Source organism: Cinclus cinclus, chromosome 7, assembly GCF_963662255.1.
Source record: "Cinclus cinclus chromosome 7, bCinCin1.1, whole genome shotgun sequence".
Classification (NCBI taxonomy): Eukaryota; Metazoa; Chordata; class Aves; order Passeriformes; family Cinclidae; genus Cinclus; species Cinclus cinclus.
Genome location: NC_085052.1, coordinates 11233737 through 11259761, shown reverse-complemented (window position 1 = coordinate 11259761; position 26025 = coordinate 11233737). Strand labels below are relative to the sequence as shown.

Here is a 26025-nt window from a genome sequence, read left to right as displayed (position 1 = left end):
GCTCTTGGCAGGTGGTGATTAAAATGGAGTGGTGATTAAAATGGAGTGCCCTCTCCATAGGGAAGGGAGTGTGTGAGCTTGGAATTCTCTGAAGTGTTTTGTTTTGGTATGGCAATTTCTGGCAGGTATGGCTGAAGTGCCAAAAACCTCTTGCAATTTTGTACAAATCTGAACAGTTAATTGTAATTTTAGTCTGGGTATAGTTGGATATGAGAGACAACAGAAGACAACAAAAGACTGACCAGAGTTATTACCTGTAAACAAGTGTGGTAGGCTGATGAGCATCTCCTTAGAGAAGGCAAGGTAGTGCTGGTTCTCGTTTGGTGCACTCCACCAATGCCCACTTTTGTTTCAAAAACTCTGCTGTTTTATGTTAAAGAAAAGGTTTCATTTTACAGTTTATTACTTTGTATCTGGTAATGGTTATCTTCTTTTATGTAACCTCTATGAAAGGCAAAACATTCTGCCTAGACAAGGAACCTGCAGGTCACCTGAACAGCATCATGTACTTTGATCATTCTGTCTCAGTGCTGCAAAGATGGGTTCCCCATGATGGTGCTGTCTTCTCAAACCAATTTGGTGGATTAGAGAGCTGTCAGTCTCTGGCACAACTGGAGAGGTCTATGGAAGAGGTCCTTCAGAGGAGTTGAATGCTTACAGAAACAGCTGCTGACATCTGATAAGTTGAGTGGCAAGCAATGCGATTCTACAGACTAGAGGTTGTTTTGTAATTACAAAGAATTCCTCATGGGAAGGAAGTTCTGGAGGGAGGTTAGTGTGAAGTGTCTAAAATGTCTTGAGAGAGCTATTGGGTTCTTTGGTCACAGTAGATATAATGCAGACCCAATGCAAAAGTCTCAGGAAACTTATTTCATTGCTGAGGTTCTGTAGGTGTCTGAGTCATTTTTCATTATCCAATAATAAATACAGTAGTGAAAGTCACCTTTAACACTTAAAGATTGCTTGGGTTTTATGGGATTGTATTGAAGTGAGTGCCAAGGTATAAAAGCCTTATGGCTGAGGTACTTTTATAACACATGCTTCATAAACCCTTATAAAGTGAGTGCAGTGCACTTCATCCTTTAAGATTACAGCACTATGGTTCTGAGAGTTGGTGATCTGGTGCTATATTCATTAATTAAATCTGCCATTAATGTAAAATTTTGGGCAATAAGAAGTGAAGTTACAAGAAGTTGAAATGGGGTAGGTCCAGACAATTTATCTCTCATGAAAGCTCAGTGCCCCTTTACTGCTTGACTGATGCCCACAGGTTATCCTTAACATTAAGGAAGTTTTTGAGCCATGTGAAGGAAGAAGGGGTCCCAAATCTGGGCAACTTTATAACACAAGAGCTTGCAGTGAGATTTTCCTTTTGGGACACAAAGTAAGCATTTATATAAAAGCTGTTGCCCTCTTCATGGATGTCTTGTTAGGCTTCCCAGAGAGCAGATGTCCCTCTTTTCACAGCTACTGATCCCTATATAATGGAGTGAATTTCTTTGCTTGGATGTAAATACACAGGATTTCTCTCTAGAGCAGATTTGTGTCAGTGACATGTCCCATTTTTTCCTGTCTGACTAATATGCTTGGTGGCTAGAAAACAGAGGTTGCTTTCATTTCCTCTTGATTATTGCAGAAATCAACATGTCTACAGGGCAGTGAGCAGGTATTTAGCCATCTTTGAACATCTGTGGAAGTTTGTATACAGTTGAGGTGTGCTTTCTAGAAACCCTCTTTCTAAACTAGTGCAAACCATTCAAAGACAGCTTTAGCTCAGCTGATTTATATTGATTTATATATGATTTATATGGGTGTTGCTTTTGCTGGTAAGTAGACAGTTGTTGTGCCAGCACTTTTTAGTCTCAGAGGGAATTGGACAGATTTAATTAAACTGGAGGTTTTTATTTGAAATGGCATGTAGTGACAAAAGAAGGGGGAAAAAAGGATGAGATTTTCTTTGCAGTGAGTTGCACCTGTCCTCGATGGGAATGACAGAGAAGGGTTTTAGGTATACTGTGTAGCTGTGTTCTAGGAGATTTGGGTTGTGTTCAGATGTCTGAGGGCATCCTTTAGCTAGCAGGGCAAATAATTGCAGTTATGATGTTGGAGAGAGGAAGAATGGGAGGGGAATGAATAACCAGGTATTTGCCAACAAGAAATTTCAGATGGTGAAACATGTAGTGTTTCCACTAAATGCTAAATGCTTCCATGTAAAAATTACTTTTTTCCATAAGAGAGTTCCAGTCTGTTCATATTTAACTTATGATGTGCTGATGTTTTGGAGGAAGAAAACAACTTTTGTATCTTTAAGCCTTTAAATGTCACTGGATTTTGATTTCTCGGTTTTGAAAGGAGGAAAGGACATCAAAAATCCAAACAAAGCAAAAATCCTCTACTTGCATTGACATTTCAGCATAAATTGTTGAAACTTTTTGGCTTTTTAAACTCAAAGCTATTAAGAAACTTTGTGGGGAGGAGACATGGGGCCATACAACCCATCAAAGGTTTTAAATAAAATTGAAAAATAAAAAAGAAATGAAATTATTTTTCTTTTTGAAAATCTGATTTGTTTTGTCATTGTTGATGTAGATGTGGCCAGGCTTTAGGAAGGATCTAAAGTGTTTCTGAGTTGAGGGCCTAGCAGAAGGAGGCCAAAAAACCCCACCAAAGCCCAAAAGGCCTTTTCATTTCTAAGCCAAGTACATTCCATATGGAATTCCCCATGAGTCTGTAAACATGAAATCTCAGCTTACTGTCTTTGCAGCAGGGTTTGTGGCAAAACTGCTTTTTCAGTTGTTGGAGAGAACAATGCAGTGCTACAGGGTAAATTCTAATACTTTGCTAAGGAAATGGGTATCTTTTGAAGCTGTGGAGGCTTGCATGGTTTGTCAGTGTTCTGTTGGTTTTGTTTATTTTTTTAAACTGTTTTATTTATGTTTTTTTAGAATAGCCTTTTACAGGTGAATGTGACTAGGACCTCTGAAAAGAGCAGCTTATGAAAAGTGTACTAAAGTGGAGAACCAGGAGGCTGTACACAGTTGTTTAATGCTGTCTATCTATTTCTCAGAACAAAAGACATTTATTTGAACGTATCTTCTTTATTCATTTGGCAGCTCTCTGGTGCTCCTTTGCTAATGTAGCTCAGTGGTACTATTGCTACAGATTATTGCACCTATAAAACTGATGTGTTCTGATTTAGGGATTTGCACTTTGGTAATTTACAGTGAAAATTTATGTTCGTTGATAAAAACAAAAGGTTTCACTGAAAGCTAATATTAATAAAAATGCCATTTATGTGGCATGGGGTTTTTTTGTTTGTTTTTCTTTTTTTTTTCTTTTTTTGTTTTGTTTTGTTTTGGGGTTTTTTGTTTGTTTTTTTTGGGTTATTTTTGTGTTGGTTTGTTTTTTGTTTTTTTTCCAGTGGTGGTTTATTAACTAATTAAGCTGTGTACAAGACAGATCTCTGCTGTGATCTCTGTGCTCAGGCTATCTGTATCTCCATCCCTGTCTGTGCACGTTATAGCATTGTGCCTCATTACTGTACAGTTCAGTATTCCACATCACAGCTGTCTTTGTGCCTGGCTACCCTGCACAGAAGAAGAGGAATGTGTCACCACCTTAACTCACCCACCTGCACATAACCCATGTGAAAGCAATACCATGGAAGGTGTGTGCATTTACCTTGTGGCATACCTGGAATTTTGATCTAGCTAGCAGGAACTCAGGTTCTCAGTTACAAATCCTACCCTAGTTTTTATTATACTTGTCCCATCAGAGGGGCATGACTTTTTATTGGATTTGTGCTGCAATATGTCATTTTCCTTCCTCCCTACTTTTGTATTTGAGCTGTTTTAAGAGTCCTACACACCCCCCAACAAATCTGAGTGACTCAGCTACTGCTGTGGTTTGTGTACCAAATACATTATGGCAGGCACAGGTATAACATCTCCCTTCCTTGTTCTTCCTGCCTGCAGCTTGTGCTGTTTATTCCCTGGGGTAAATCCCCTTGAGGTGTTCAAAGCTGGATATAGTTCTTGCTCATATACTGAAGATCTCAGTGCATATATTGTAGTTAATGTTCTTGCAAGGTGGTCTCTCCATATCATCTTCTTTCTGTGTGCTGCCTCACTGGTGTCTGGTGTTCTGCCCACCTGGAGTTTATTCAGAACAGCTCTGTATGTGTCCTCACTGTCCCCAAAGTGAAGGGGGACATCCTGCTTTAAAGGAGATGCACCATGTCCCAGACAGCTCTCTTCCTCTGCATCCATTCTTAAGAAACTATCTGAAGGTTAGTCTGATTTTCAGCCTGTTTTGTTCAGTCTGGTGCTTGCCATTCATTGTTCACTGGATTTTGAAGGTCAGGCAAATGTATATAGCATGAACTAACTCACCTCAAGTATGTTTTCAAGGACTTACCACTGGCAGTAGCCAGTCCTACCTGCCCTTCCCCTCTCTACTTGAACTAGAGAAAAAAACAACTGACAGGTATATTTTATGCATGCATATATATATATATATGTAGAATGTAGAAAGACCAAATGTAATTTACTTTTAAATAAAATCTGCCATTTAATTTAATATTACAGAAAATTATTAGATCTTAAACCCTTATAAATTACACTTGACAATTCTCTGGTGCTCCTTTGCTATTCCTTGTGGCAATTATAAATGGCAACACAGGATGCTGGCAGAAATGCTCATTCTGACTGGAGTTTGTTTATTGTCTCTTAATGAAAAGTGATTAATCTAAATCACTACTGGGGTAGATCCTTCATCCTGGTCCCTTAATGAGAAGTGGTAGTTTCAGGGCTTTGACAAATGTCCTGTTATTTCCCCTGCCAAAAGTTCCCTCCCCATATAGCTTCCAGGAGAAAAGTAGACACAGTACAAGAAGAAATGCACAGAGTCTGTCACTTTTCTTTTTCTGTGTGCCATGTAACAAACGTGTGTGCTAGTCTGAGCTGTGTGGCTGGTGGTGGGCTTTTGGTTTTCACTCTGATTGAGCCTCCTGCTTTTTCCATCCTGCTTTGTGTAGGAGCAGCCTTTCCTGGGAGGATGAATGACAGCAGAGATTTTGTGTGCTCGTTTCTCCATCTGAAGAATGGAGAGTGGATGTGGGAACTGGGTGAAAGCACAGGGCATGATTTATGTGATGTGACCTCTAGATATGACTGTTGTTAGGCTCCTCCACCTTTTCCAGTTTGGTGGTTTTATTATCTGATCTTACATCCACTGTTATACATCCAGAAGAACAAATTGGCCAGATTTGTGAACCATCTGGTGGAACTACTGCCTTTCTTGTCTTCGTATGACCTCTTCTTGAACTGTCCACAGAAGTGCTGCAGTTCATGTGTGAAATGGCAGAGGGGATCTTTTGTGTGTGTGCCACTTCAGCTCCATGCCACTGTCTTGTGCTTCTTATTTGCAGACAGAACTCTTGCAGTGACCTTTTAATATACAGCATAGTTCACTTTGTAATCTTCTGTTACATCAGGTGGAAAATATTTTTATTTTTGAAGTATTCTTTATTTTAAATGCAAGATCTCTCTGGATTGTCTTGTTAAATGGGCAGGCTTACATCCTTCTTCCATTCCATATACGCAAGTATGTTTTACTGAACTATGTTGTAGTTCTATAGCACAGGCAATATGCTTTAGGTGAACAGGGTATAAAATGTCTTTGCAGTCTAAGTCAAAAGTGACAGAAAAAAATGTTCAAATAATTGTGAAATTGTTATTGTTTGGGGTATAATGAAATTGCTATTTTGATCTGATAAGAAAGAAGTAATGTACCAAAGCATCCTTCTGAGTGGAGACCTTGGAGACCTTTTCTCAGGCCACTTCCCAGGAAGTTGCCTATGGGAACGTTTTTCATTGCCCAGACTGTGCACCAGAGCACAATGCAAGTGCTCTTCTTCAGAATTTGTACTGTGGCTTCCCGTGGGAATGGCTAGAGATTGATTTTTGGGGCTAGTAAGTGATGTATGTGAAGAATGTTGAAGGTGCTTTGACATCAAGCAGGATTCATAGAGATGGCTTCACTCTGGGAAAATGTTCACTTCTAGATCAGCTTTTCATTTCTTAATGGAAAGGATCAGAAGCCATTTACGTTATACTTACTTTCCCTTGGTGACTTCATAGAGTTAATGAGGTGCTTAAGATTAATCAAGCACTGAAATTTTTTGCTTGATGAAGGTCTAACATACCAAGGGTTTTACCATTCCTCATAACTGATTTTTTGCTGTCAAAATTAATGTATTTCCCTACTGTAGTCTTGCAGTTGGAACTCTGTGAAGCTGGATAAGAGAAGTCAATGTGGACAAAAAACCAAAACTGCAGTGGATCTCAGCTAGATGATCATTCTGCAGTGAACTAAAAAAGGCCAATCCTAGATCTGTCTTCCTGCTGAAAGACAGTTTCTATATTTGATTCAGCTGCTGTATCAACAACCTGCTGTGTTTAGAACAGCTCTAATTTATTTCCCACTGTTTGCCTTTATTTTATGGTACTGGTATTTGCTTTAATGTGAAGTCATTTTCTCCAGATGTTAATAAGATGGTGCTAATGTTTCCACAACATTTTTCTTCATAATGTTTATGTAGAGCTTGCCATCTGATAGTGTGGAATCAACCCATTTTAAAATATTGGTAATAATTTTCTAATTAAAATTAGAGGCTCAGAAGTGTTTTCCTCCTCCCTGTACAAATTGAGGTCATGCACTTTCCTGTGCTTGGGGAAAATTATGTTTTCACTGACTGAATGAATGTCTCCTACTGTACAAACTGGGAGTGTGATATACGAAATCATGTCAGTGTTTGCACATGTGCATGTGGACTATACCCAGATGCCAGTAGCTGATCCAGGGAGACATTCTGTGTTTCCAGAGAGGTGATGCTCACATTCATAGCACTGCAAACTGCCGAATAATGAGCCTTAAATCTCATGAATGTCCTGGTTTTTAGTTTTGTAGAGAGGATTCCAAATGGGGGGTGAGAGAGGTGGTAGACAGAAAACGGTCCAGGAAAGCCTGGTGTGGCTGCCTGAAGTTCCTATAACCAAGCAAAATCAACTTTGATACATAGAATTTTTCTTTCTTGCTGGGCTTTCTGAATTTATCAGGAAAAAATAAAAAAAAAAAAAAAGGAGTCGCCAAATGAATCAGCAAATGAATTGCCAAAGAAAATGAAACCAAAATATTAGAAACCCATCCTAATTCTAGGGGATGTTATACTCTTGAGTGGTGTTTCAAATACATCTAATAAGAGTCAGTGCTGTATGACCTCACTCTTAAATGATGTTCACTTGCACTTTTCCATTAACATTTTCCTTCCATTTTTTCTATTTAGATCATGCTTCTTAGTGATCCAGAGATTGAGAGCAGCATCCTCATCAGCTCTGATGAAGGGGCCACCTATCAGAAGTACCGTTTGAACTTCTATATCCAGAGCTTGCTCTTCCACCCCAAGCAGGAGGAGTGGATCTTGGCCTACAGTCTGGATCAAAAGGTAAGCAATTGACTTAATATTTCAATGATTTTTGAGCCAGGAGTTGAAGGGGATATTGTCTAGAACTGCTCCCTTTTAGAGATGATGAAGAATTTATAGTGTGCTTTGCTGTTCTCACTTTGCAGGTTTAAATGTGCTCAAAAGCTATGCAGTGACTCCAAAGCCAGGTTGCTAAAAGGAGCTGAGTGTTAGAGTAATCATGATGGGTGTGGAAACTTCAGCAGTGGTGATACTATGAAAGATGAAAAGCATTAGAGATTTGACATGACATATGGAGCTGTTCTAAAAATCTATTGATTCGTAGGCTCTGATTTCTGTGCTGTCTCTGAGGATGGAGCACTCAGGCTCAGTTGGTCTGCAGCAGCTGCCTCTTGAGCATTGAGGTGTGCTCATTCTGCTTGCAAACTGGAAGTCAGGGAGCAGCAACAGATGACAAACTCCTCTGTGCTACTTTAAAGCCTCTTTGCAGTGCCTTCTGTGAGTGAGACATCTCCAGTCTGTTGCTTTGTCCTTAGCAAGTTTGCTCTTATATAGCACTCATCTGTCTTGAAAGGTGCTGAGCAGAGCAGGTGCAATGGGAAGTGCTGTGCCTAAGGAGATGTGTGCTTCAGTTCTGGAGCAGCAGTCCCAGCTACAGCCCAAAGCTGAGACACACACAGGATGATCAAGTTACAAAGTTGAAAACTTGCCGAGCTTTTATCTTTCTTCTCTTATGCTTCTGTCATCCCTAGACTCTGGAAAGCAAAAACATATTGCTTATCCATTAAGTTTCCCTCACTGTGGTGGGTTGACCCTGGCTAGATGCTGGGTGTCCATCAAGACCACTTGGTCACTCTCCTCCTCAGCTGGACAGGGGCAGAGAATATAATGAAAATCCTGTGGATCAAAATAAAGGCAGGGAGTGATCACTCAGCAATCACCATCATGGGAAAATCACACTCTGCTGGGGAAATTAATTGAATTTATTACCTATCAATTCTCTGCTGTACTTTACTTTATCCTATCCTACTCTATCAAATAAGAGTCAAGTAATGAGAAGTAAAAATTGAACCTTAAAACACCTTTCTGCTACCCCTCCCTTCTTCCCAAGGTCAACTTCACTCACAATTTCCTTTTTTTTCTGCATCCAGCAGCAGAGTGGGACAGGACATAGGGGCTGAGGTCAGTTCATCACATGTTGTCTCTGCCTCTTCTTCCTCCTCAGGGGAGGACTCCTCACGCCCTTTCCCTGCTCCAGCATGCTGCTCTTCCCACGGGAGACAGCTCTCCACAAGCTTTTCCAATGTGAGTCCTTTCCACAGGCTGCAGTTCTTCATGAGCTGCCGCAGTGTGGATCTTTTCATAGGATGGAGACTTCAGGAACAGACTCTTCCAATATGGGTCCCTCCTGGACTCACCTTCACCTGTCCTTCCATGGGTCAAGGGGTCAGTCTGCCCCACCATGGCCTTCACTGTGAGCTGCAGGGGAATTTCTGCTCCAGCACCTGGAACATGTCCTCTCCTCCTTTTCCACTGACCTTGGTGTCTGCAGCACCGTTTCTCTAGAATACTCTCATTCCTCTCTGGCTGAAGTTGTCAATTTTTTTCTTCCCTCAGTTCATTAATATTATCCCAGAGGTGCTACCACTGTCGCTGATGAGTTTGACCTGGGCCAGCAGTGGGTCCATCTCAGAGCTGGTTGGTGTTTGCTTTCTTGACAGCTTCTTGCAGCTTTCCATGGAGGCTGCCCCTGTAGCCCCCTCTCTGCTATGAAAACCTTTCCACACAAACTAGTGCATTAACCTGTCAGGTGTGGGACTGTGCTCTGGGTGGGATTTTTAATTTCTGTAAATATTCATAAAGATTTCTAAACAAGTCAGTCTCACATCTCAGCTATAGGAACAATATAGCTAAAATTCTGTGCCTCTATTTGAGAATTTCTTTTGAAAGGCTAGTGCAGATTTTTACCAAACTAGTTACTGAAATATAACTGAATAATTTCCTATTGCTCTGCTTCCCGCTTGCTGAAAGAATGCTGTGTCAGGCACCAGGTGTTTTGCTCCTGTGCTACTGATGATTCTTGAGTGACATTTGCAAGAACAAAGGTATTGTAAATACACTCCTTTCATAGTATCAAGTCCTTACTGCACGAAGGAGTTAGTCAAATGTCAAATAGTTTTCTGCATTCAGAGGATCAGTGTAACAGGGATTTTGAAGTAGGCTGAAAAGACCATTCTATTTATTTGATGTCACAAAATGGCTTGATGCCACTTTTAAACTGGAGGTAATGATTTTGCATGATCCTGGTGTTTATACAGACAGGCTTAGAAGAAACAGGCATCTAATGAGGTGTTCATGTATGTGAGAAGCCAGATGAGACATCCTGAGTCTGCATTTGCAAAGATATCCAAAGAGATCCAGTGGCTGTAGAGCATCTGCTCTTGTGTTGAAGCACTGTACTACTACTAGCAGAACTTTGTAATTTTTTTTTAATGTTAGTCACTGGAAAGAGAAATCAAAATACCAGGGAGGCCCAGGTGATTGATTGTGAGGTGGTGCTAATGGTCCCCTGATCCAACAGGGGATAGCAGGCAAAGAGCATTTTTGCTTCTGCTTCTTCAAACTAATGCATCTATGTGCATACCTCAGCTGCTGCTTTTGCCCAGGAGAAAGACAAGAAAAATGAACAGAGCTAGAAATGCTCTGAAGCTGTTTGCATTTTATCCCAGAAACCAAATAAAGTTGTTCAACATGTAAGAATAAAGATGAGTTGGTCTGTAGCCTGTTGGTCAAATGGAAATTGAGCAATTCCAAGTTTAGGCTTTTCCTTTATGTCTACCTTTGCATACAAGGCCACTCATGATGCTTTCCTTCCCTGGTCAGAAGGATGGCCTGTAGTGCTGGTTCAATGTGGGTCCTAGAATGGAACCATAGAGCAGTGCTTTTCCCAGTTTGGAATGTTTAGCTAACATATCAGAAGTATAGATTTGTGCTGAGCCATGTTTTAGGTTAGCAGGAGCTGTGAAAGCACTGTCACTCTGACTCAGGATCACACAGCTCCACTGCAGTCACAGCTGATACTGAGGTAATGGGCAGTGCTGTTAGAGTGTGACAGCAGTGCCATGTGAAATCCCCAGATGAAGGCTTCTGAGAGGCCAGTGTAATGCATTCCTGCATGTCTGGAAACAGAGGCATTGCCACAGTTGAGTGGGAACCAGAGGTCAGCCATGTCCTTCTCTTAGGTTAGGCCACTGCAAGGATAAAGTGTCTTTTAGGCTTTAAGTCTCATATACTTAAGAATATTCATCATGTCTTTTGCATCTTCATAAGATTGTTGTAGTTGTTCTCTTTTTTCTCTAGAAGCCAGATCTGGATCTCATATCTTCCCAGTCTACTGTGCCATTCCTTCTCTCCTAGATGTGGTTATGGGGTCATGCCAATGGCCATTTCATCTCTCTGCTGCTCACCAGAAAAGAGAGCAAGAGCTCTAAAAGAAGTGTCTAGAGAGGCTGCAGTGGTGCTCTGCAGTTGTGAGGAGTCTCTCCAGAGGGATGCCATGATGGCAGGGGATAATTGTCCAACTGCAGCCTAGTTCTGCTCATACTCCTCTGTCCTTTGTTTTTGTGCCCATTTTCCTGAAAAGCATCATGAAGTTGCCTGGCACAAAACAGGTGGAGCTGTATCAAACAATGCTTGCTTTCTCAGTTCATATGTCCATTTTTGGGGCATAAAGCTGCTCTGAAACACTTCTGGTTTGATGCATGAGAGGGCAATAAAATAGAAAGTTTATCATTAGCCTGTAACCTGCAGGAAATATTCATCCACAGATACTGTGACAAGGAAGGTGACTTGCTGTATGCTCTGCAGTGCAGTCACTGCTACAGTGGGACACCATATTCTTTTACCTCCCTAAGTTTTTCCAAGTGTCTTTGACCCTTAAATTCTATTTTAATGACTCATTTGGGGGCAGATTTAAAAAATGCAAATAACTGAAAACAAATCAAGTACCTACAATTTGACTCCCAGCAGTAAAACTATTAAGAGAAGATCTAATCCATCCTCTTATAACTGTGAATGTGTAAATAAGTTGGAAAAATTAATTTCATATCTTAGATTAAAATATATATTTCAGAAATATATATATATTTCTTATTAGTTTTCTTTCAATTAATAATAATAATGTGGTATTTTAAGCAAGTTGTGGTCAACTTGGAAATTAATGAGAATGGTGAATCTGAAAATCCATTTTGCTTAGTATGTTGTTCCACACAGTGGAATGAAATAGGAACAGTTCATATACCTACAAATAATGGATTTGGTAACAACCTAGATCAAAAGATTTTAGAATGGTTTTGTTTATAAACAAAGAAAACAATATCAAGGTTTTGGAATTAAATACAAACAGACAGTGTTTTGGATCTTGCCATTCAATAGTTTAAAAAAAGGTCTTCTGACCTACAGTTCCATGGCTGTGATTCAAACATTTTTTTAAATGACAGTTTTATTCTAAACATCCCTCCTTGTTTTAGCTAATTTCTGCACAGTTGAGGTTATGTTAAGGTATTTATCTAGTTATTAAAGAAATGACCAACCAACTAAAAAAAAAAACCCAACACATTTTGAATGTCCTCTTAACAGAATTATTGTCCTTTCCAAGTTGGTGTTTTATTTATATCATATTCTGCAACCTTTAAGAGGAGGAGCCCATCTCCTCTCCACAGAACTATTCCTTGAAATATGGCTTCATATTGGGAAAACCAAAGACTTTATGGTGTTACCACTTTCATGAACTGAAATAATTGAATATAAAAACAGTTCAGTCACCAGTTCTTTTATTACCACTCCCACACAGGTATTGTCCTGCTTTTTCCTGCTTAGGGCAATTCCTGAAAGATGCCTGAGATGGAGTTCAGCAGGTTTTCTGAAAGTTATATAGCTGTGTGGCTGCTGGTTACTTAGTTGATTTAAGGAAAAATCACAGTTACCACCATTTGTTTTCTCTTTGTAATATCCAAGGAGTTATTGAGGATACTTCCTCAGTACAAATCAATGCAGCATATCATTCCTGTTATTAATTTTTAGAGCCAATTAGGACCCTCCTCTGCTTTGCTAACTCTCCTGTATCATCACATAAAAGCAGCAGGGCTGAGCCAAGAAATCTGTGTGTGTGTGGGCATGGGCATGTAGCAGGTTCATAGACCCTGATGTCTTCTCACAAGTGTATACAGCACAGGAATTTTTACAGGGCTTTAAGCCAACATGGGTGGCTTTACTCATTCCCCCTAAGCACCCATGTGACATTGTGTAACTATCAGGTCCTGGGAGATTAAATGTATCTTCTGAGTTGAAAAATCTCGGATCTCTTCCCTGTAGCTTTGTGTGTATGTGTCTACTTTATTGATAAAAAAGTGCAGTCTGATGTGTGCAGGTGTTGGTCCTGTTAATGACCCCTTAAGAGGCCTTTGGCAGAAGGTGGACACTATGTAAATGTTACAGACAATTTGCTGCAGGTCAGACTGGCTCTCACAGGGAGTGTCCATATTGACACTTGGGTATATCACCCAGTACAGAGAGAAAATGGGCCTGCAGCCCCCAGTTTTTGTGGGTATTTGCGGAAAATACATAGGAAGCCATTTTAAGCAATCCTTTAAGCATCCAAAATCTGATGGGAAGGGGAATATATGAAAAAGGTGCAATATTGTCTGTTGGAAAGTGTGGGGAGTTGCTCTGTGAAATGCTGTGAAAGCTTAAGGTCTCCCAGCACAAGCTTAAGGTACAGATTTCATTGCTGCCATTCACAGTGACTGGGGAGGAATATCTTGAGCTGATCATACATTTCTGATGCTAATATGTTGAGTATCTGATTATTTGTCTAGTTTATCCACAGAACCAACTAATTCTCAGTAGGCAAAACTTCCTCTGTGGGGAATGGATGAGTGCGGAGGTGGAAAGAGTTTCCAGCTCCTTGAAGTTTCTCTCAGAATGGCATTAAAACTTCCAGAGCAACATGCGCAACCCTCTTGCATGAATATTTGTTTAAAAGATATTTTTTAAAAAGATAATTTGTTTAAAAGAGAAAATATTAGTGAATAGGGAAAAAGAGATTTAAAATATTGCAAGTCACCATTGTTAAGAGAAAAAAAGCACCAGTGTGCAAAGAGATACAATTCCACCTCTTCCTTACAGACCAAACTGTGATTCGGAACCTGCTGGGAATAGGTAAGAGACAGAGTGATTCCATAATACACCAATTTAAATTCCCCAGGTACACCATTACAAGTTTGAGAACATTGGATAAACAGGAAGTTTGGCAATCAGTGGCTTCTCCCTCCGTAGAGCTTAATCTTCAGCAGAAAGTGAACAAAAGAAAGTGGGTGTCTCATTATCTCTTGGAATGAGGTGATAAATTAGAGGTGCAAGATAACATTCTGCTGTATCACCAAGTTGCACCTGGCAGACAATATCAGGTCTGACTGGGGAGATTCTTTTGGTGTGGGAGATGTGGCAAGTTAACATCTGAAAATTGGATGCAGTGCATGTCACAGCCTTGGCTATCTTGACTAGACACTGCTGAATTTATATATATATAAAAAAATCACAGATAACACTGGGACTATATGGGAAAGTTTGCTTGGGGTTTTTTATTTTATTTTATTTTTTTTTAAATGTGCTAGACAAATAACCAGAGCCATGAAGGCAGTGTCTCTACTCCAGGTAAAATGCTTCCCTGGAATTTAGACCCAGTCTTCCAGTATGAGATAGGTCAGTAAGGCAGCTAAGGGTGGGGTTGTTTGTTTGGGACTTTTTTTTGGCAAGGTGCTGTTGGGCAGGGTGCTGCCAGAGAAATCCAGGGGGAGTTGATTCTAGGAATATAGGCACCTTGTTCCAAGCAATCATTCATCTTTGGGATTCTTTGTGATGAGCTGTCTTCACGGACATGTGGAAGCATCCAATCTGAAAAGGATCTTGAAAGATCAGCCTTTCCTGGGAAAGGGAGCCTAGATGTGGTTACCAAGCACCCGGTCCAGTCCTGTCCTGAACGCCTCCAGTAAACGCTCCTTGGTCTCAGATTTTTGTGCCCCTTAAGGAAACTCAGGCACACCTGTGTTTGGGTGAAGCTATTGTACTTTGAGTTGGAGCTCCTCATGCTGGAAATGGGATTCCAGGACAGCAGCTGCTACTGCAGGCATGCTGAAATGAAGCAGTGAGGGTTGCTGCATGACTGAAGTGAGATGTGACTCTGGCCTGGGCCTGTAGGTTTTCTTTCCTTAGGAACTGAAGTATGGGGCTGATGAGAAGAGGCAGCTTAGTGTCTGCCTCACATCTCATTTTGATATAAATCAGCAGGTACCCAGACCTGTTACTTGTTCCTCAGCAGCTCCTGGAATTTAAATGTAATTGTAGTTGTCAGAAATTGTCAGAAGTGTAACTATTCCTTTTATCAACAACAGCTCAAGTCTGCACCTCTTGGATAGAACTCAGCTTTTCTTAGCAAGATATGAAGATTACTTTTAATGAGGGAAATAAGTCCTTTCTGCTCCTGCATGGATCGTCATGGTAGAATCACCATTTCATAGTATGATGTGAGAGAGCACACCAGGGCTAGTTTCTCATCGTGGTTCAGTGATATCTGAAGAGCACGATGACTGTGATTCCAGTCCTATGGATACAATGCTCAGCTTTCAGATTTATCTTGCACTAGTCACTTGACATTTGAGCACCGCACAGAGTGAAGCTGAAGGCATACCCTACTGCATTCTTTTCTTCACCCCAAAGGGAAAGAGGTTGAGGAAGCTGCCATAATAACAATTAGTCCTACCATACTGAGGAAAGAAATAGCATATTTGCCCACCTGTAAAGGAGCACATACTGTTTCATGTTTAATACAGCCCATGTTACAGTAAATGCTCATAGAAATCTCTACCATACTGACTGGTGAACGTATTGCATATTCATACTAAGAAGCAATCCCTGCCTGAGAGTGCTTGCAATTAAATGTAAGGCTGACAGACGAAGTGGTGACCCCTGAGTATCTGTAGTGTGTTGAGGCACAGGTCATTAAAGTGTTTCACTGCCTAACTACCAGTGAGGACTATAACAAAGTCAGAAACCGAACGTGGATAGAAGCCTGTTCCCATGACTTAGCCACAAATAAGCCTTTCATCTCTTTGCCTTTTGAATACTCTTCTGAGAACATCAGGTTCTACAAACATATCATGTGTCTGTGTTGCTGGACAAGCCACCTGCCAGCAGCTCTCCCAGGCAGGCAGGGCTCCATCAAACAGATAAACTGAAATGTTAGTAAAGTTAGAAAAACACAAACCAGACAAAAAGAACCAAACCCCACAGCAAACTCTTGAGATTGGGAATATTTAAAGGCAATTTACAGAAGTCTCTTCTTCAATATGATAATGAACTGAAGAATTGAAATCACTTAACTTCATTTACAAATCATGAATATGTATCAGTGCCTTTAAATGAAAGGACAACTAAAACAGATATAGTGTTTGTTCAATTCATTAAAAAGAAGACAATTTATCAGTTTTTTTCCACCCTTAAACTAAAGCTATATGCTAATGTCAGTAAATCAAGGCCTTGCACTAATTCTGCAGCATGATGAATATTTTTATAATCCTAATTAGAACCAGTCATTTAGTTCAGCAATTTCCCCCAATCTAGCCAATTTGAAATTAAAATAGATGCCTTGATTACAAAACTCATTAGCAAAGAAGCACCCGTTTTGCTAACCGGTTCATTTGGAATGCACAAGCTGAATGAAGTGAGGAGCACTTGTGTTGTCAATTGCCAAAAGTGAAGTGAGCCTTAATTGTTGGCATTGTGAAGTATTTGTATTGCTGCATGTTTCATTGCAGTATAATATATCATTCATTAAATGTAACAAAAGCAGTTTTAAATTTAATTAAGTGGTATTGGTGCACCAGGTAATTTTTACAGAGTCAGATGTCACAATTGTTTGCATTTGAGGTATTGATAGGCATTACTGTCAGAAAGAAGATGTATGACTCTACATTTATCATTCTGATTATGGTAGGCCTGGCAGTTTTAATAGGAGATGGGAAATTAAATTATGCAACCTTGGCTCTACTTCAGAAATGCCCAATGAATTTTGTCCTGGCAAAATACTGAACTTTGGGCTTGTGATGATTTGTGGTGGCAAAGAGAAAGTAACGGCTTGTGAAACTTGATTTAGCCAGAACAGACTTTCTTATTTCTTGTTATTTATGTTATAGGCACTTCATGAGCAGGTTTTACTTTGGAAAGGGAAATACAGAGATAAATGGAGCGAGACACATTTGATGCTTAAATGTGCTCTTCTGCTGGAGCAACGTAGTTTATTGTGTAACAAAGCAAGGATCCTGTGGCTTATTCCTGAGCCATGCTAAATCATGGCTGTATATTGATTTTATCTGGAGCCTAAGTGGGGTGAAGAGTGGTTATAAATATAGCAGATGGGAATAAAAATGAAGGAGCGAAGAAGGCTGAAGAATAAGAACACCAGGGGCATGATTTATTTTGCCTGACTGTAGAGATCTGAAATGTTGCAATGTATGCCTGCACTGGGTGTCGAGGCTTCACATCGTAGTTGGTGGTGATCCACTGAGTGGTGTTGATTGATTTCTGGAAGCAAGTGTAGGTGACTCTTTCAGGATGAGGTAAATTGTACCTTGGACTCATTTGTATTGACGAGGCCTCCGCTGAGTGTCAAGGAAGTAATTTCCTTTGGTGAGATGTAACTATTTGCTGTATTACCTGAGATTAGGGGACTTGAAAACAACCCTGCTGTCTTGGATGCGTGCAAAACGGATTACATGGGATACCATTCCAATATGATCAAAACAGCAAAAAGCATTAAGTTTCCTGGTTCCTGTTATCCTGCCTACAGATTCTAATGACCCTCACCCTGGAGGAGAGCAAGCATGATGTGCAAGCAAAGAAGGCATTCCCAACCTTCTGCTTTTCTTTTCCTTGAGGAAGCCAGCTGGATGGACGATGCTGAGGGGTGAAGGTACAGTCCTTTGCCCCTCATCCCCCCTGCACATGTGTGTTTGTTACACCACCAGCACCCAAGAACAGGGGCAGTCTGTGAGGGTGCTTCCTGAGGGGTGCATTTCTGTGTGCCAGCCTGGCAGCTTGCAGTCAGGAGTGGGAATGGCAGACCTGGAAAGAGCAGGCTGGCCCTTGCTCTCTGTCCTGCCCCTAAGGCAGGGGCGTTTCAGCTTCCTGAAATTAAAGTCTTATAAGGTTGAGAGATGCATATCTGAGAGACAAAGGAAGAGTAAGTCCAGAAGGCAGCAGGCAGGAGCTGATATTTCCTGGCAGAACTTCCAGTGTGGTTGGGGTGGGGACCCTGTGTGAAAATTTCTCATCAGCAGGTGCTGTAGTAGTAAATGGGCTGCAAGGCAGAGAGGGTCCTTCTTTTATGTTGTAGCCCAGCAGGCTATTAAAAAGCTCAGACATTTAATTTCAAATTGCTTTGTGTCTATTGTGTGAAACAGGTTTATGTAATACTAGAAGCTTGTATGTTTTTTCTTGGATTGCCCTTTGCAAGCGAGCTTCTTTCTGTTGCTCTTCCCTCTCCTTTTTGAGTCACAACAAACCATCCCTGTCTCCAGTGCTTGTTTTCAGTAGGGAAATGGACCATGTTCTGATCCGATAGCATACCTGAAGTGCTTTACAAAAGATGTGTGCAGTCACACATGTAGCAGCTGATATTCAGTGTGAGTCCATTGATTTTAAACAGGGAAATGCTGATTGACATCACTGGAGGATCTGACCTGAAAACATGTACGGTATTCTTTACTCACATAAAACAAGATAGATGTAGTTTATGCCTCCCAGAGCACAGGGTTTTTTTCTCCCCTAAAATCTGCCTGGTGAGAGATGCAAAGTCCCTGGGCAGAGAGCCTATGTGTAAGCTCTTACAACTGTTAAGGCAACTACTTATTTCTGTTGTTCAGCCTTGACACCTGACACGTGAAAATTCACGGATCTCTTTTTTTTTTTTAATTTTCTAATTTTCTCTTTTTTTTTTTTTCCTTCTTTTCTTCCCCCCTCTGACTGAAACTTCATGTAATCAATTTTTCTTGGGGAATAAAGGTGCCAGAAGAACAGCTGTAACTCCTCTATCCCCTCAGCAGTCACAGATGAGTGAGTGTTTCAGCTTTTCATGCTTATTGTGTCAGTGATGAGAAAGGAGGCCGATTCCTTATTTTTGGTCTAGCACCTCAGGAACTTCATTCGCAAGTGTTTAGAAATAATGAATTGGTCCTTTAAAAGTAATGAGTTCGGCAGAGAAAAAAACAGGGAGGTGTTTGAATAATTTCAGCTGTCCTCTCTTATGTGTCTCATGATGCTTCTGGGACTGAGGAACTGTTGAAAACATTGATCTTTTGAATGCTTCCTCACAGTTAGTAGAATTAGAAATGTTACCATTAAAAAAAAATAAAAAAAGGAGCAAAACCCCCAAGATTTTAACAAATGTCCTGATTCCAACACTGTTCTTCTGCAGGGCATTTGTGCTTCTAAGACATGTATCTTTATTCATGGTTGCAAATGCTGCACATCTTCAGCTGTGTTTTGGTGCATATTTCAGCTGGGTGTCCATACTGGTTGTCTGGGGGAAGAATGGTGACCTGTGTGTAGGATGTGCACACACCTGTGTGCAGGTTTGAATTTTTTGCAGTAGAAACCACGCAGCAGTTTCATGACAGTTATGAGAAGTTCTTCCAGAGTAATAAAATCTTTAATTTTGTGTTCAGTTGATTTTTATAGGACTATGGTGGCTGTAAAATGAAAGGGCATGATGCAGTAAAATTTTGGTTCATTGGAAGTATTGTGGTTATGATAAAAGGAGGAGCTGAGGCACCAAAATGAAGGGTGATATTTTTGAGAGGAGGACAATTGATCAAAGAAACAACAATGCTTAAAGCTTTATAGAAAATCCTTGTGATTCTGAAGTGCAAAAGGATGAAAATGGGATCCTTCCCACAGCCTCCTACCTTGGGCAACTCATTTTTACCAGAGGTTTAGTGATCATAAACTGTCTGAATATAGATTTTGTAGCATTTTATACTTGCAGTGTTCAAGAGATAACAGCACGTACAAATAACATGTTAGCAGAATAGACTGGACCCAAGGGGACTTTCCTGCCATATAGTAGAGAACAATAACGCCATCAAAAGTTTTGCTGCCAAAATAGGACTCTGGTTTTGTCCTCTAACTTAGCACTTGCTTCAGGCCAGCTGATTTTCTCAGATCTCGTGCAAGTCCACAAGAGTTATGCACACATACCCAGCGGCAAAAATGTCACAAGTCTGGAAGTTCTGCTGCAAAATTGAGTCTGATATTCCCTAGCTAGATGAGTTGTACTTTTTCTCTAGTGACAGCATGGAAAAAGCTGTTTTATTTTTCCTTTGCAGCCTTCCACTATGAGTTATGCTGTACCATCACTGTGAACCTAGGCTAATATCAGAAATTAAAGTTACATTAAATCAAAGTTAGGTGAGTTGTTGTTGACTATAGTTGTTGCCTTGAATTGAGTTTTGTGTAGTTCTGGGGCTTTGTAGAGGCTTTCTTCTTCACTCTGCTTCATAAGGTGTGTTGAAGGCACCTAGAGTTTCAATTAAATGGGATAAATAACTTAAATATAGACGCCATAGAATATTTACAAACCTAGAGAGCTCCTGAGAGAGGTTAAATAAGAGCTTCCTTTTTCTTGCATGATCTGCAATTGCAGATTCATTTATTCCAAAGGTACACAGTTTTATTGCAGGAACTGGGTGATGGATGAATCAAAGATGACAGTGTAAATGGTGTCTGCCCAGCAGCCCAGAGGGATCCCTGGAACATGTGAGTTTCTCATTTGGTGATTTTTCTGGCAGTGATGCCTCAGTGCAGTGACAGTTTCTGCTCCAGCTGTCAAGCTAAATTGTTCCTGATGGTGGCTGGTATTTACAATGATGCTGTTCATTTGGTTCCTCCAGTAAAACAGTCTCCTGTGCTCATTTGGGTTGGGATGAACTGAATCTCTGTGAGGCACAGGGAGGAATCTCTCATTTTCCAGGAGACCTCTCACTCTTCCCTTCCTGCATGTGATCTCTGGCTTGGCTGTGTATGTGTGGAGATGGATGCCTATATAATCAGGCTCTGCTTTTCCCTTCAGTTGTGGCCTATTGCCAATGAATGCATTGCCAGGGAATCTGGTAAAAAAGAAATTGGGCTAAACTAGGGTGAACTGAATTACTCCACTGGATTTTAGGTGTTATAGTAAGAACAGTACTGGAGAATATTTTCAAGATAGCAGAGCCCCTCATGGAGACCAGAGTTGGCTGTTGAGTAGGAGAGTGAGGCTGAAGGGAATTTACCTTTCTTTATTATATTATATGTTCAAACTTGCACAAGCCTCTCGATTTATTATAGGACAGGATGTGAAAAGTATGTGGTAATGGAGATGGCCTATAAGAATGAATTTTACAAGAGCTGGGGTGTTTGGGCAGGAGATAATATTTTCTGAAGCTGCATCTTCAATGCTATCAGAAATTTAAGTTTTCTGCCTTATTTTTATAATCTTTTTGCTCATAGAATCTGTTTCACAGTAAGAGTTGTCCTATGACCAGCTTCTGTGTTCTCTTTTGGGGGACATAAGACTCCCATGAGCTAAGGTGGGCTCTTCTCTGGGCTGGTTTGGTCCAGTATTTGCCCTTTGTCCCAGGCAGCATAGAACATAGACTGTGTGTGTGTGGACCAGAGCTGTCCAGAGAGGGATTTCTCCCAGTGCAGAATGTGTATGTGTTCTAAGCAGTATCTGTTCATCTACTGTAGTTTCCCAGAAGGCTTTCAGGATGGCACTGGGGGCATATCCACGACCAAAAGAGATGGAAGTAGGACGTGTGTGGTGGCAGCCTATAGATGTCTGCACTGCACCATAAATCCCTGGCAGAACCCATGGCCTCGGGCTGAGGGAGCACAGTGTCCTTGTGGGGGGATGGAGTAGAAGAGTATGGACAGTTTGTGAGACAGCTCTGACTTTGTGAAGAAATACAACACTCTGAGAAGGGGGGTACAGCTCCTAAGGAAGTGTGAGGTTTGCTGCTCTTCAGCTGGTGAGATGAGAACTGAATGGAATGGGCAACTGTACTCTGTCAGGGCTGATCCCAAGTGAGAACAGCATTTTCACCTGTGTGAGAAGAGTTCAGGTGTGTCTGCTCAGTGTCTTGGGGGGGAGGAGTGGGGGTGGGTCACAAAAACTGGGGAACTGTTTAGAGTATCCACCCTTGTTTGTGAAAATGCTGATGAATGGCAAACTGCATTGGGGGGCAAGTGTGTGGTTAAATAACATACAAGTTAAAATGGGGCAGAATACATTGCTTTAATTTTACCTAAATGGCACATACTGTTTGAGACCAGGCTAATATTTCTTTCAAGCTATGTGAAGTATTTTACATGAACAATGACTATATCTCAGAAAAAAATCCTGCTTGAAAACCTATTCATTAATGCACATGTACACACTTTCAGAAATGTTGTTTCCACATAAAGAAATAAATAAATCAGAAAGATCTTATAATAATTTAGAAGATAGTTTGGTGGTGTGAAATCTATTTCTTCCACTAATCTGCTATTAAATCTTGGTCTGTATAATATAGAGGTTAACCTAGAGATAGCGCCCCAGGGTTTGTAGAGGAAGGAGGAGAGGAGCAGCCAAGCATGTGATTGTAGCTTTATGTCCCACTTTGGCTAATGCCTCAGCCTCTCCTGCTTTGTCCCTTGTAGTCTTATGCTCAATAAACATGAAAGATTGGTCTGTAATAGCAACGAATGTAACCAGATGCTTCCACTGTAATTAAAGGCATATATCACACAATAAAGCACATTTGAATGAAAAATCTTCCCATTAGACATGTGGTTCACATTTATTTCCCCTTATTGTTAAACTTCTGGAGTATAACCATTGATGGAGTGTAAGGAGGGCCTTCTAAAGGGCTGCAATGTGAAGCCCCCAGGAGAAAAGAAAATTTTCCTGTTGGGCTGGGAGGGCACAGAGCTCTTCAGTGCAGGCTGACCTGCACAGCAGCATTGGCTTCATCCACGTGGTTGGTGGATCCAATTAGCACAGACCTCAGATCCAGCACTGCCTAATGAAGAAACTGGACTAAGGGATCAGCCTGGCTTTGAGACAAAAAATCAGCAGCCATTAGAGGTGATTCAGTCTTTTGTGAATGTTAAAGAGCTGATCTGAAGGAAAAAGGAGTGAAGCAGCCTCTGTGGACAACAGGAGCAATCAGAAACCTTCCTCCGCCTCTGGGCTATTGGATGCCAGTGGAAGAAATGCTGGTAAAAGTCACTCCTGGTGCACCATGTAGCCTCTGGTAGCAGAAGGCAGCTCTGCCATCTCCATCCCATTCTGATCTCTTCATGGTCCCGGTATTGTTCCCTTGTTCCTGTTCCCTACTTTAGTCTTCCCTCAGACTCTATAGCTGATTTTGAAATGGTTAAAATATCATGGAGAAAGGAATAAACAAGCAATCCTTGCCTCAAAATGGCATTTCTATTTATAGTACCTTTTGCGAGTTGCTAAAGCTAAATTCTTTAGAAATGATTGAAATGTGTTTTGATTGACCAAATTGAACATATTTTTTCCTCCAGATTTTCAGTTTAAGAAAAAAAAAAAAGAATTGGAAGTAATATTTTTCATCTTGGTTCTGCACCACTTTAGCATTTCTGGAGGTGGGGGAAAAGCACAAAAAAAAAAAAAAAAAAAAAAGAGAGAGCCTGTTTTTCACCCAGGGCTGTAACCTTAGGCTCTTTGTGATACTCGTTTGTGACGTTGCTCCCTTTGCAGCTATATTTGGACTTCTTGTTCCACTAGAAGCCAGTCATGGAGTAGAAAAGCAGAAGATGCTCTGCTCTTAGCAGAAATACCAAATTTTTGGCTGAGTGTGCTTGGTGCCAATAAGGCTTAAGAAAAATTGAATTGTGAAGGTTTTTAAATGGACTTTTTTTCACCAGTTTAATCGCCTTTTTTTTTTTTTTTTTTTTCTTGGAGGTGTAGTGGCAGCACAGAGAGCCAAGTCTTGCTTTCAGCATCAGGTTTCAAGTGGACCCATTGAGTGAAAGCATTTTTTCGACTATGAAACCATGAAATCTGACATCAGTGCATTGTCTTAACCTGTCTGGCTTCATAAGAAATCAGGTTGGAGTTGGGCTATACAATTACGTCCTGAAGTCAGACATTTCCCAAACATTTGGTTTTTGTGCAGAAGATCCCTGACCAGTGTCTTACTCTGGTGGGATGGAGACTGAGTTTCTTTTGCCTGAGGACCTAATTTTACTGACAAGCCTGTGAAATACTTTTTTTTTTTTTTAAATGCCAAACAAAGTCCCAAACTTCCCAGCTTCTGAAAACTTTACTTTTTTCTTTTTTTCCTCTCTGTATGGGACAGATGACGGAAATGTGTTTAGTATTTAATTTCTGTCTTGACAAGTTGTCAACATAGCCTGTTTCTAGTGTCTCATCTATTATACAACATCTATAGTGAGCTGAGCAGCTCTGGTGAGTCTCAGACATGCATCAGTCTGGGCATATTCTCTTTCCATGCCTAAGACAATCTGTCTGTACAGTGCTAGAGAAGAACCTTGGGCTGCAGAGAGGTGTCTTGATGCAGCTTTTCATCACCTGGAAGGGAAATCAAAGTAGAGAGATAAACAGATCCATTTGTTTTCATTACAATTGCTAGTTTTTACTACTCCATGTAAACCAAGACCATAAATTTGGTGCTGGTAGACTTATTTCTACGAAGTTCAGCCCCACCAGCTGTTGTACAAATCTTCTGGCTTGAGAAGTAGGATTTATTTTTAGCTTCTTTAGTGTGGAGCTGTCGAGGGTGCCTTACCTGAATTGTAGTTTCCAGGCAGCTTGTGACAAGAGAAAAAAAGGATAAGCTCTTTTTTTTTTTCCATTATTTCAGGGTCCAGAAGCACTTCCAAGTTTCAGATCTCAGAACCACTGGAGCCCTACCTTGCAAGGTGGCAAGGATAGGTGTTTCCCTTGGAGGAGTGGGAAAGAACAAGCACAGATAGTTCTGGAGCTGCTTATCAACTTGGAAGTGACATTAGCCTTTGTGTCCCTAATGGTAGCTCTTGACACTCCAGAGGTGTTTCACTAAGGCCCAGACTGAGGGGAATAGTGGAATAGGAGGAAGAGAGGAACACCCTGAATCTTTCTTTGAATGCTGCCTTTCTGCTGTGGGTAATGAAGCTCCTTCCATGGCAAGGGTTGCTCCTGACCTGTTTTCAGCCATACAACTGAAGTATTTTAGACCTGAGTCCTGTACCTCCAGTGCTGCAAGTAACATGTCCTGCCTCCCAGGAGAACCTGAGAAAGGGGTTTCCATAGATCCTGCAGTTCAAACATTACACTGACGCTGTGACAGGGCAAGGCATCCATCTGCCCTTAATAAAGAAGGGGTGGAAGCGGTGGTAAAGAAATAGGGTGTGTTTCTGGGGATCAGTAGCTGTCTTCATGGCTGCACAAAATCCATCTCTTGTTCAGCTGGCCATTGTCAGACATGGCTTATCTGTTCTGTACCCTAGAGACTGAAAAGTTTGGTGATTTTTTTCTTCCAGTTTGTTTTCCTTCTAGGAATGACCTTTCTGAAATATTAATAATGACACCATTCTTCTTTTGCAATTTCATCTGTAACACAAAAGTGAGAAAAGATACGCCATGGAATTTTCTGAGAATTTGCAACTTTTTCTGAACCTTTAACTTTATTCTAGTGCTAATGGTTTTTTCCTTCTGTAGAGAAAATTTAAGACCCTGCAACAGACTTTCTTTTCCTTTGCATGCAGTCCAATTTCCTACAGAAATGTTGACCTAATTATATTTTTCTTCTGCCCTGGTTTGAGTTTTTGGCAGGAACCATCCACACATCTTGTAGATTTTTCCTACCAGCTCTGGCTTAGAAGCTGTTAGTTTGCTTTGTGCTTTTCTGGGATCAGAGCCATCTTTTCATGTAAGCAGTCTGAGCTACTGCTTGGGATCGTGCTCTTCAGAGGCCAAGCAGGCTAGGCTAATCTGACCCTCCTCTTAATGTATCAGCTGCTGCCAAGTTATTACCACTAGACTAGCTCCCACCCTGATGCATTTATTGTGAATACATTTTTCCATCAGCAGCAGTTTGTATTATCTGGAGGAAGTATAATTTTTTGTGTAATAAATGAATTGTTCCTCTAAATACATGTAGTTCAGCTCATCTTCCTCACTAAATCTTGGAAGGCTGGCAGGCTGGAAGCTGGAGAGTCTCACCAGGTGTTTTCTCATGCCAATAGACCTGATTACATATCAACAAATAGTATTTGTTTTTATTTGCTTATAGGCTTTTATATGTGTTCTGGGTTCCCTTCTTCCTATGTGTGTATACATGAAAGTCTATAAATGTCAAAGCTCTGAATTTCTTTAGTCTGCCTTCTATTGCTTTTCAGTCTGTAAATGACACCTATATATGCTTCTTGCAGTGATG

At 40.7% G+C, this 26025-nt stretch overlaps 1 protein-coding gene across 1 annotated transcript in view; it reads left to right on the top strand.

Annotated features, from left to right (window-relative positions):
* The window catches only part of SORCS3 (sortilin related VPS10 domain containing receptor 3), a 263700-nt gene that overhangs the window by 137802 nt on the left and 99873 nt on the right, over positions 1-26025 (top strand). The window contains exon 4 of the mRNA XM_062496294.1: positions 7346-7504. Within this exon, the coding sequence (XP_062352278.1) occupies positions 7346-7504 (159 nt within the window). The remainder of the gene's footprint in view (positions 1-7345; positions 7505-26025) is intronic.